The sequence below is a fragment of the Gadus chalcogrammus genome, chromosome 8 (genome assembly GCF_026213295.1).
Source record: "Gadus chalcogrammus isolate NIFS_2021 chromosome 8, NIFS_Gcha_1.0, whole genome shotgun sequence".
NCBI lineage: Eukaryota > Metazoa > Chordata > Actinopteri > Gadiformes > Gadidae > Gadus > Gadus chalcogrammus.
The window spans coordinates 19,081,555-19,093,788 of record NC_079419.1 but is presented as its reverse complement, the minus strand read 5'-3'; the positions used below and the strand labels follow the sequence as shown (position 1 = coordinate 19,093,788).

General features: G+C 42.3%; 2 protein-coding genes across 2 annotated transcripts; both read right to left on the bottom strand.

Annotated features, from left to right (window-relative positions):
• Positions 1-62: 62 nt before the first annotated feature.
• On the bottom strand, positions 63-1,987 carry LOC130387598 (40S ribosomal protein S15). Its single transcript, XM_056596771.1, has 4 exons — positions 1,946-1,987; positions 1,480-1,565; positions 798-1,032; positions 63-195 (listed from the first exon to the last, which is right to left on the bottom strand). Exons 1-4 carry the CDS (start codon positions 1,946-1,948, stop codon positions 82-84), a joined length of 438 nt encoding a protein of 145 aa, XP_056452746.1. The 5' UTR covers positions 1,949-1,987; the 3' UTR covers positions 63-81.
• Positions 1,988-2,467: 480 nt separating this feature from the next.
• LOC130388015 (calponin-2-like) lies at positions 2,468-10,212 on the bottom strand. Its single transcript, XM_056597313.1, has 7 exons — positions 10,015-10,212; positions 7,122-7,243; positions 6,870-6,936; positions 6,504-6,641; positions 5,246-5,362; positions 4,523-4,669; positions 2,468-3,790 (listed from the first exon to the last, which is right to left on the bottom strand). The coding sequence occupies exons 1-7, from the start codon at positions 10,069-10,071 to the stop codon at positions 3,482-3,484; spliced, it is 957 nt and encodes a 318-aa protein (XP_056453288.1). The 5' UTR covers positions 10,072-10,212; the 3' UTR covers positions 2,468-3,481.
• Positions 10,213-12,234: the final 2,022 nt, after the last annotated feature.

The window sequence follows — 12,234 nt, the reverse complement described above, 5'->3', positions numbered from 1 at the left end:
GTTTCCAATTTCAAACCAAAAGAAGCAAAGGAGTCAAGTGTGTGGCGAGCCCATTTTATTTATATAACGAAAACAGCCAGTCTACTTCAGAGGGATGAAACGAGAGGAGTGTGTAGCTCCAATACCAGGGCGACCGTGCTTGACCGGCTTGTAGGTGATGGAGAACTCTCCCAGGTAGTGGCCACACATCTCAGGCTGGAGGAGGAAGGGGGGACAGATTAGGGTTGAAGATGGATGTTGATTCGTGTAGATGTCATTCAAAATATCACTTATCTACAACCAATACATTCATAATCATTTCAGCTTTATAGACACATAAACAAACCTTTATTCATTTATATCAAACACAATTTCCAAATGTCAAGGGAAACTAATTATAGTAATATTTTTTTAACTTTCTATCCATTGTACATTTTCATATTGTTTGGGCTTGGATAGACCCAAGACTTTGCATCACACCAGTAATGTATTCCCATTCCACACCGTACTTATCATTTTTATTAATGTGTTCAACCATACCAATCTCCCTCAGGTCGAATTAGGACTGATTGTTACACCATGTGTAGATACTTGGCAGTTCAAATCTGGAACTTTATCCCTGATAAAAGCTAGTTGTATACTTATAATTAATGCAGAATCTGTGACGCTTGTGTCATCCCAACCCACCATAAACATTGAACGACTCAAAACCGATGAGCAAGAGAGGGCAACAAATCCTGCATCCCATTACAGACTGAATTTTCATTGGACATATGCAGGCATGAAACAAAAACAGAATACGTCCTCTGAGGTCTCACCTTGATTTCCACCTGGTTGAAGGTCTTTCCGTTGTACACGCCGACCATTGAGCCAACCATCTCGGGCAGGATGACCATGTCTCTCAAGTGAGTCTTGACCACCTCCGGCTTCTCCATTGGGGGAGCCTCCTTCTTGGCCTTGCGCAGGCGCTTCAGGAGGGACTGCTGCTTGCGGCGAAGGCCACGGTTAAGCCTTCTCCTCTGGCGGGCGCAGTACAGCTGCATAAGCTGCTCACTGGGGAGGAGAAAGGAGAGTTGGGCACTAGAATCACACAGTGATGAACTGGCATCAGGTCACCATGGGGTTTTTGGCACCAATGATTGTACTGCATCCATCATTCACTTTGGTTCTCATTGTATAATTGATGCATGACAAGTATAGACCTTGATTGCAGTTATAGGACGTTTCTATTGAAACTGCATTTACTAGCCATCTATTTTGTGTGGTGTACACCTTTTAATAATTGTTTACTAAAAAAAGTCTTTACTTATGCTTTATTCTTGACAAGTCGTAGTCGAAGACTAGTCCCCGAGTTATAAACATTTCACTACAGAATGAGTATGTACTGTCCACTTTCGATTCGATTAGACCTGTTGACAACCATTGCACCATAGCTGGTCCACTTCGTTCTACAGGATGACAGATGACCCGTTGCATTAATGAGGCAAATGGGATACTTACTAGGACATGTCCAGGAGCTGGTCCAGGTCCACACCTCTGTAGGTGAACTTCCTGAAGGTACGCTTCTTCTTGATCTCAACGTCCGCCTATGGAGAATCCATTTAACGTTAGCATTAAACATTCACACAAGACACAGGGGAAAGAGTCACATTGACCAGTACGTCAACACTACACGCAAATGAATAGGCATTAAACCCGGAATGATCACCGAGCCATCGTGGAAGTCTAATCGTACATCATAATATCGGTATTGGGAATAACAAGTTAGCTTAGCCATCCACGGCTATAAACTGGGACGATGCCCAAGTGGTAAAAGGGATTTAGCTGGAGTTTTTGATCACAATTTATAACTTGTTTGATTGTAACTATGTGAGCAAGACGGATGGGTAATTTCGTGAACTATGGAAGCATTATGGGGTGTAGATGAATATAGATTTTTTTATGCTCAGAAAGGCTATACACCTACCATCTTGCCTGGTCTTCCGGGGAAAGAACAACCCAAGTCTCGTTTGACCTAATATCGCGGGAGTGGGGCTGGGCATCCGGTCTCTGGTTAACGTTTCCTGTCTACACATGTGTTTACATTTTTTGCCCAGCAGATGGTGTCATCTCACATGATAAGCGAGTTGGTTTAACTTTAGATGTAATGTAACCACAGTAGTAAAAGAGGAAATTGGGCTCAGTCAAGACAACTCTTGACAACGCACCTAGAACTCACCAAAGAATCTAACAGTAAGTAATAAAAAGAGGGAACGTGATCATCTCCCGAATTACATTTATTTCCTTTTTGATCATCACTCCATCTTTGAAAAACAATACCAGAAACTACCAAAGGCTACCAAATGACCGAAGATAAAAAATCATTCAATGATTTATAAAATTTGCTATTCGCTGTATCCTCATTGACATATGCAATCATGTGATATACATATTTATGTACAGAAAGGACAAACTCAAGAAATTCCATGTTAAACGAACAGAACAATCAGAATCAGATAATTCGTTTTTTAGAACACTTTATTGTCAAAAGCATATAATGCATTTCAAAAAGGCATCAGGTATCATCTAAAAAAACGGATCTTGAGCACATTTATACTATTTATAGTATCAAATTATGTTTACAGTCCAGGTAAGAAATGGGCATAAATTATTACATTGTATGCTCATAGTAATATAATGATATGCTTGGTCCTTATGCCACTAACGCATAGTTCACATAGAATCCAGTATTCTTGCTTGGAATGTTAAAAACCCTCATTGAGTACTTTAAGGCCTGCCCTTCCAACCGACAAAATGTCTTTATTCCAAAGAAAACAAGCTGGGCTACAGTTGTACTGGTTATACAAACAGGGAAAATATTTCCTCAATAAAAAAACAAACACAAAAAAATACAAACTAAACTGAGAGTGAAGACAGAATGTCACAGTCCATGGTTTTGTTCCCACAACACAGTTTTTGGTTTCCCCATCGGATTTAACCAGTAGAAAAAAGTCATGGGTCATATAAACTGACAAATACTGAACAAATGGAACCGGTTGTAACATTGACATTATTATGTTTTTGCTGCCACAAATAGTACAATAGTAAGCCAGTTTTCATCTTTGGTCTAAGAGATTTCATGATTTGACTACTAAAAAATGTAACCCAGTAATGTCAGGTTTCTGGAGTGTAAAGTATTTTGATTAAAATATAGGATCTGCGTCTTTGGCTCACTATACAATCCCTAGTTTTATAAAAAATAAAATGAACTAGGAACATTGGCATTCCCAGCGGGAATTCCCTCAAAAAGACAATGGCCTTAAAAAACTATAAATTAAAACAATACAACAATACAGCTCGTTGGGATGATTGTAGCAATGGGAGGCAGTTTTTTTTTACCAACATAATTAATGACCACAGAGTTTAAAAACAACCTATGAGAAGTTGAATGCATTGAGCTTCTATATTTGGAATGTTTCAAGCAAACCCCTCCTTCCTTTGGACGTCTTTCCCCTCTCCCTTCCTAATAGTCGGTCCCATCGTCGGGGTACACCCGCGGCTCCTCCTCCTGGTAACCCTGGTAGCCTTCGTCCTGGTAATCGGGGATGTACTCCCTGGCGCTGCCGGCCATCTCCTCGCCCTCCGCCGCCTCGCCGCCCGCCGGGCAGTACTTGGCGTCATAGATCTGCCGTCCCAGGCCGAAGTTCTGGCCCTTCTGACTGGCGCCCTGGTTGGAGCCCATCTGCAGGGACGTGGTGGTGTTGTCGCACTTGTCTGTTCCCAGCTTCTGGTCGTAGATGGCGCGCCTCGTACCCGGGGCGGTCATGCCGGCCTGGAGGAGAACAGGGGAGGGAAGCAGAATGAAAGTTAGACCAGGGTTTCTAGGTAGACTAGAAGAGCGTCCTACAAAAAGACAAGAAGCTGGATGCTTAGATGAGAAGTGCCAAAGGTCTGGCGGTAACCAAGGGATGGCGGCGATAGCGATTGGATGTCACTTTTTTCCCTAAATAGGGTAGTGCTGGGTAGGTTGCTTTTGAGGGTGGGGGCCGACAGTTCGCTTCGGGGCTGAACAAACAAAATGTTGGCTAATGCTGCGTCATGGGAAGAAAATGCATGAAACGCATACTTAAAACTATCCCACTATACAAGAAACTTGGCGATAAATACAGCTTTGTCTCAACATGCCTTCCAGAGGCTCCTGTAATACACGTAGCTATGGCATTTAGTCTTAGGTTGAAAAGATTATATGTGGCCTACACACTATCTTCTCATCTAAAGTACAGGAAGATTGATCACAGGAACACACAAGGCCAACATTATCAAAGCCAGGTTAACCATTCCCACAGGTTATGTTTTTCATGCATATTATTCTTATTTAACTTTCATCCAAAGCAGCTTGCAGTGAATTTCAATAAAGGTCATTAAGTAGCAGGAGGTGGTCAGGGATGCCAAAGGTAGACTGCAGCCATTGGGGTTCAAACCCACAACCTTAAGACTGGGCGTCAAACACCATGTTCAGGTACATTGTCACCCCTAAAAACAATCATGAATAAGGTCAGTGCACCTGGCTGGCTCCCTTGTTGGTGCCCATCTGCAGGCTGATGGTAGAGCTGTCCATGGGGGCCAGGGTCTGGGACTTGTGGTCGTACAGGTGTCTCCTGGTGCCGTATGCGTTCATGCCCGCCTGGCTGGCTAACTTGTTGGTTCCCATCTAAAATGAAACAAAGGAGGAGGATATATGAGGGAGGATGGCCATACCATGAAGTACTGCATTAATATCAGGGCAAAGTATGAAGCATTAAATTAGGGAAATTATACATTTTGACTGAGTAAACACCGGGTCAAACACTGCAGTCATAGTGTATCTTCCTCCCCTGCGCTACAACAGATCACATCTATGAGCTGTTGTATAAACATCAGCATAACAGAGGCTTAGAGAGAGGACAATAGAGCGCCTTATTCTAGGGAACATGACGAGCATGACATATTGTTAGGCAACAGTTTCACTTGAAACGCTAGGGACATAACTTTGCAGGCACGTGTCAAGTTGCACATGCACAAATTTCGAATCACATACCATCGTTGTGTACCGAAAGTCCAGGTACACAAAAGGTTTTTTTTAGTAAGCCTGTGATTAGCAGTCTCAATGGTGATGTGTAAATACAATTGTAGTGAACCATCTAGACAGGTGAAGGGAGGTGTAGGATGACCTCGCATCAGGCCAAAGAAACCGCCACTGGCTTCAGCCACTTAGTAGTAATCTGAGAGCAGGGCTGCCGGTGTGTACCTGCAGGCCGATGACGCACTGGCCCGCCTTCATCTTCTCCTCGTCGAAGGCCCGCTCCTGTTTGTCGGCGTACTTGATGCCGATGTCCACCCGGGGCTGGCAGCCCTTGGTCTTTGCCTGAGGAAGCAGACCGAAGAGTGGATATGGGATCTGGTGCTCAACTACTAAACTAGGACTTCATTGTCCTTCCAGATGGACCCATGTCCTGTAAGCTAGAACAACAGCAAGACCAGTGAACTCCTTTTCCACTGGCAGATTGTAATTAGGCCATAAACCTTAGGCAATATTGCAAAACAATGTAGCAATGTGGCTTTCGATAACATCACAATAACGTATTACCCTTTCACCCTAGTGTGTGCTCACCCTAGCGTCGTTTATCTGAGAAAAATACAGGGCAACACTACCTCATTTTTGGCCATTTTTGCAAAATTACTTGAAATCCTTATCATAACCCACTTACAGCCACTGTGTTAGAAGTACTGGCATGACAATTAAACAACTCATTCATCTGTGGAACGGGCAGGGCTCGAAAAACTCCAGCCAATGATTTCCAGACCCACCGAGTGGCATTGGACAGTAAGTACGTCAATCAAACGGTCGACCCCTTCGTGCACGTAGTCAAAGCTCGTGACCCAGAGCAAGCTTCTGTTTGTTGTTATCCTGCGGTAGCTACTGGAGCTAGCCAACTAGCTAATGGCTCGCTCTCGCGCATGTTCGCTCGTGCATGATTGCGCGTCCATGTACTTGGAATATGTGGAGTCAGCGTTGAAGGAGAGGGGGTAGGACCATTTGTTGTGTATTTTCAAAATCTGCTGGCGTTTCGCAAATCCCATACCCAACCTTTAAGTTAAGCAACAACTTTGACATGTTGATGTTGAATTACACTCTTCTTGTAGACAGAGGAAAAGTAGTCGGAGGGTTATTGGGGGTGTCATTATGAAGATACTTGGCCGGCCTTTTTTATTTCTAGAATATTTCAGTTATATGATGAATTTTAAGCCACGAGCAGGTTGAAATGTTGCACATTGCGACTTTAAAATGTCATTATTTTTTGTTGTTTTATTTTTTGTTTTTAAATGTATTCTCTATTTAGTTTTTAATCTTTAGGCTGCATGGTTGTATGAAAGGTTCTTCAAAGTAAATTTGGTTGAGTCGTGTTGAAGTCCGTACCGTGAGAAGGTCTCGCCATATCTATTTCCATTGACTGGACAATGTTATTCCAGACGTGAAACCATCAGGAATACATAGGGGTTCTCACCATGCTAGCGAGCGCCAACAGTGTAGTCTGGACCTGCGTCATGTTGCCGCTCTCAAACAGATCATTTGCCTCAAATATATCATGAGGCCTCAGGCCGTACATGGTGATGGCTTTGGTGAAGGTAGTCAGGTTCTCCAGCTGAAAAACACACAACCAAGGAAAACCTATTGTTACTCAAATTAAAACAGAAGTAAGGAAGGACTCTGGAAGAGTAAGACTTCCGAAAACTTGGCTTGAAACTTTAGGACTGGATAGGTTTTCCAAGTGGAAAAATGGGGCTTTAGCTATTATCCATTATAAGCAGTACAGACACATCAGGATGCAACAGTTATCATTAATCTGTTGGTTTTTAAAAGAGTAACTCACCTGATGCCAGTTCATGGAAGACTGGTTGATCTTTTTCACAGAGCCTGGCTGAAGTTTGTTTATCAGCCTGTTACAATATAGGAGAGGAAAGGGAGGAAGAGCAGGAGAAGGGAGGCATTCTATTGTGAGTCCATGATATATTGAAAACACCAAAGCACTTTCTTAATAACTTGAGGCAACAGTCCATACACAGTGAAGAGGATCCAAGATATGTGGGAGAGCCACCCGTGACAAACTATGATGAACACTTACTGACAGAGTGTGACGCCATTCTTTAGACCCTTCTGGAAGTCTGGCCCGATGGAGCAGCCGGTCACATCCTCTATCCACACCCTGAGCTCCTCCTCCTTCTGATGGTCATACTTCTGGGCAATCTGAGGGACCAAAAAGACTATGAACATAAGTTTGTTTGGGCGCAGGAAAAACTGCTTATAATATTAGTAGGAATTTAGCAATAATAAAAAAACGTTTTGTTGACATCAGAAAGAGGATTATAATATGCACAAGTCGCTGTAGGCTTGAAGATTTCGAGATCGGTAGTTCTGAACAAAAATAAATTGTATTTTTATCGTGTTGCAGTTTTCTAGGATAAACCCTGTAAAGCTTAGTTTAATAACTGCTTCATAAAAGAAAACGTTTTTATTGAGCCTTGAGCCTATAATCTTCTTTTATGCCGAACTCATAATTCCAGTTTCCCCAGACGTGATGTTGCGTCTGAGTAGGAGGTTATTGTACACATTGTGAGGGTTTTAAGTGTGACAACGACAAGACCCAACTGAGTCCCACAAAAAGGACATCCTGGTGGCTAGAGTCCTCCATTATATCCAGAGGCTTAAGAAAGTAACCGGTACCAAATAAAAAGGTTTGCAGGATACATTTTACGAGCCTTAAGTTAACACAACACACAAGGTCCAGACTTCCTCGTGAGGGCTTCATTGTTCACTTCGATTTATTGACTTTCTCTACAAAGAAAGAAGCTGTGTGTGTGTGTGTGTGGGTGTGTGTTGTGTGTGTGGTGTGTGTGTGTGTGTGTGTGTGTTGTGTGGTGTGTGTGTGTGTGTGTGTGTGTGTGTGTGTCCGACCTTGGGCTAGGCCAGTTCATTCAGGAAGTGCATAATCGCCTGTGCGTATACAACTAGAACATTCTACTCTACTGATGAGTCAAAGTTCATTACACTTTCAGAAAACAGTGTAGAAAGAAAACCCACAATACAACAAGGTAAATAAAACAAAAAATCTTTACAAAAAAGATGAGGTCCTGATTAGACAAATACCCATGTCCAAGCAAGAGACTGAACTATAAAGAATTAGAGGATCGTTTGTAGGCCTACACTATTTAACCCCAAGTTGTACCAGGCCCTTGGCTTTTGTATAATTGCACAAAAAAAATGGGAGAGGTCTCTTCCCATTATATTTCCCTTATTTAATTATCTCATTATTAAAAACAATTTTTTTCCAGTTCAAGTTACCACAAAGCATCCTAAAGATGTAATTTAGAACGGCAGGCCGCATTTGAGGAATTTCAACCCACGGTGATATTACAATAGAGTTTGAATGCCACTGCTAGAATGTAGGCAAAACCACAGACTGTGTTAATAGGCACAATGTATTCCAAATAGTCTAAGGTTCAAGAAAATGTCTAAAGTTTGAGTGCTAGTTCTGCATCCGCCTACAGTTGAGCTTCCGAATTCAGAGGAAGGAAAAGTGTTCCTCAAATGCTTCACTGGCCAGTGGCCAACCAAAGTCACGAAGCACCGGAAATGCAACTTTGCTCAAAATGTCTCGCCCTTGATGGAATACACTTATACAAAGGAAGGAAATACAACATATTTGCTTTACACAAAGCCCATCTAGTTATATAGGACCGGTGGAAAAATCTGGGGAGGGGTTTGGCAGACCCTCTTTCACCATACAAGGGCACGGCCATGGAATGTAAAAGAAAGGTATAAATCAGTTGGGTGGCCAATGGCACAGTGGTATGTGACGAGAAAAAATACACTCCCTTCACACATATCCCTTGTGTATTTGGACTGATTAGGCAGAACGTTTGGAGTAGCACATTAGGTACAGGATCCCTGTATTAAAATCAATTAAAATAAACTACAGCTACGATTTACCACAAACGCCAGTTCCTCCATGAAAAGGCCAATGCATACATACTTTTATTTTTACTTTGACCATACATTAATTTATTCATTATGTACAAACCCAGCATTACCACATCAAGTGAGTGGCAGTGGCCAACCGGTAACCCTATCTACTGGGTATCTTGAGGTATTTTAAGTGGATCTGGATGTGTACTGATGCTTGTTGGCAGATCCAAACAAACTAGATGAACTTAACCTCTCAAAGGTTTGCATTCCAAGTTGTGTGTGTGTGAGACGTTGTCGGGAATAAGGGAAACAGACAATGTTAATGATCAACACATGGGTTTAGTCTAGACTTTAGGATAATTCCAGACCCTAGCGGAACATAGGAAGCCGAGCAATTCCGGGTTCAATACCCGATGCGTTCATTGTTTTAGGAGTCTTTGAGCAAGATGCTCATGGATGACATGCATCTGAATTCACTCCATTTTGTATGACTTAGATCCGTCTGGATAAAGATTTTTTAGTGGAGGGAGAAACAGCCTCCCAGGCCACAGTCCCGCAGTGCATGAGCACAGAAAAATGTGTGAAGGGCAATGACAAGGATGCGGGACATACCAGGGCCCTAATAAGACAACAACATAATCTACTAATACGGATCACAAAGCTAGACACAAAAGTTGGACGCACATTGGACACATTGTTGAAAAAAATAAAATAACTATTTTGCCACAACGACACACTCCCGGGCCAAAAAGACACCGCCCATATGCTTATTTTCAAGTGCCTCCCACTCCCACCACACTGAGTCAAGTTTACGTCCCATAAAACATGGGTAAAGCGTGTTTTCAGGCGATGTACATGATTTCATTCAGGTTAAAGACTATCCCAAGGTCGCAAAGCAACGTAAGATCTTAACCGGTGCTGTCCTGTGAAAGAAGACAGTGAAGCGTTCTGTCGTTGCAAAGGGAGGGTGAGTTGAAGTTTCACAGAAATATTAAATATACATAATAAATGATTACACTTTACTGTACTTCTAGGCTAACTGTCATACATACCTTATTTTTCACTTCCGCTGAAAACCCATATGAAGGTCCCCTGTTAAAGGCCGACATTGTCAACGGCTAGATTCGCGAGAAGTCAAAAACTTGGTGAGTTGTAGTGAAACGATGGCGCTGAACGTATTTAGTTTACCTTCCAATGAGATGTCGAGCGGACTCAAACGTGCGGACTTTCTCTTTGACGGGTGCACCAATCACAACGCTCCCTCGGAGCGTGACGCGTCCCTAATCGATTATAGGCTCCGCCCCTTCTCTTGCCTACGTCGTGATTGATATCAAGAAGTCCTTATATGGAATGAAACTCCCCGAATTCCTGAAGGTGGGAGTGAATGGGCCGTCCCATCCAAGCATGCCAGACGTACAGCGGCCGCTGCCGTCTATGCGGGCTCTTCTTGAGTCACCGTCGGGATGGGAAGTAGGGTTCAGTGTTGCCAGATTGGATGGGAAATCTGGACCAATCTGGCAACACTGGCAGGGTTTGACGGACTAGCAGACTATGCGCTTTTGGAGAAATTGAATGACGTAATATTTTTGCATCAAAGCCACATGGCTACCGGAAGGCACAGATTACACTAGATTTTTTTTTGATTTTTTTTAAAGGTAATCTAATGGAAGAATGTTAAATATGAATTGAAAAAAACTCGCAGTTTGAGTTTATCTGCATGATTTCTTTCTAAAGGCCTAGTAGACTAAACGTGAGAAGAGAGGAAGTGATAGATTGATCTGAATACAAAACGTATTATATTGCAGGAGTTGGGCCTATCACAACTATTAAAGCTGAAGAAACATTTGAGGATCACAGACAGTCCACACCTACTGCTGGTATATTGACATAACAGGTTAAACCTGGTCTGGACTAGTTGTCAAGAGGCTTAACAAACCAACCAACAACTACACAGGGACAATTGTATTTTGGTTAGCAAGGGACACAGGTGTCAAATGCCACATTCAGGGCATTAACGCTTTTATCCAAAGTGACTTACAATAAGAACACTTGTGAATTGCGGAGGCACAACAAGTCTTTAAAACTCACATACTTAGGACCTCTATTGGTGTGATCGAGTAGTTAGTTGTGAAACTAAATTAATTAATTAGTACTAATTTCATACATAGTTAGACTCGATATGATTGTGTGATTGAGTTCCAGAAATTAGTCACTCTTCAAGATACTAAGACACAGAGTTGTTAAATGATGCAGTTCATGGCTTCAGGTGATATAAGGGCCTGCAAGTAGGGAACTTAATATTTTCAATATCATGTTGGTTCATGCACCTGGTAGGAATTACTATGACCTAAAACAGAAGCTCGTACTAGAAACAATAATTAAAAACGGTCAGCAATAGTCAAAAACCATAGACAACATATTGCACCCCCTTGTGGAAGGATCCCGGTACTGACAGTTCCACTCTACAGGTGTATCACTGAGCATCCTCAACGTGATGGCAACATACAACGGGTAAAAAAAACTATGGTAAACAGTGGATTTAGTTTTTATTTTTCAACAATTGAGTTGTTGTTAGACACTGGATAGCGATGCCCCCCATGAGTCTTTATTCTCAGTCATACCACAGTCAAACCGGATTCTTTAACACCCTTTACTTTAGCACTTTTCTTATTGCAAGCTTTGTTGTGGCACCTCATCGTCTTAATTTTCTTTTACCCATACTGCATCTGTTTTTTTAACAACAAACAAATGGTGCATATACCAGTGTTTTATTGACCATGGAATTTGGAATTGTCACACAAACCCAGCTCCATGGACAGGCGTGTTTTATGCAGAAGCAAATCCAAGTTTACCATTTTACCAAGGCACATTGGTTGGGGTGATTAACAGAGCATACACGATAAATACTACACTGCACAGAGCCTGACCAAACACCTCGAAAGTCATACCAGTTCAGCGAAGAAAAATAAAAAACAGTGGCATGATACAGGAGTGTCAACCCAGCTCAATAGACTCATTAGTCAGTCATATGAGTGAGTGAGTGACAGATTCATACTTCTCCGAGCACACCCTTCCTTCCCACTTGTATCATGTTGTAAAGCACAGAAGAAGAACCAAATGAATGGGGTGGGAGGGGGAAATAGGGATTCTGCAACAATCATATGCACACAACATTTTCTATGGCTGGCTAGTGTCGTTGAATCTAACCAATTGTTGAGCTATTAATAAAACTGCCTGAGTAACTAACCATTGCACACATTCATACAGGGGGT

Bases quoted from the DNA above. Each gene is read 5' to 3' on its own strand.
- LOC130387598 (XM_056596771.1), bottom strand. The intron at 1,033-1,479 runs GTAAGTATCCCA...TCTCCTCCCCAG, and splicing joins CAGCTCCTGGACATGTCCTA to TGAGCAGCTTATGCAGCTGT. The intron at 196-797 runs GTGAGACCTCAG...TTCCTCCTCCAG, and splicing joins TCAACCAGGTGGAAATCAAG to CCTGAGATGTGTGGCCACTA.
- LOC130388015 (XM_056597313.1), bottom strand. From the start codon at position 10,071: ATGTCGGCCTTTAACAGGGGACCTTCATATGGGTTTTCAGCGGAAGTG. The intron at 6,642-6,869 runs GTGAGTTACTCT...TGTGTTTTTCAG, and splicing joins CTTCCATGAACTGGCATCAG to CTGGAGAACCTGACTACCTT. The intron at 3,791-4,522 runs GTGCACTGACCT...GTTCTCCTCCAG, and splicing joins CCAACAAGGGAGCCAGCCAG to GCCGGCATGACCGCCCCGGG.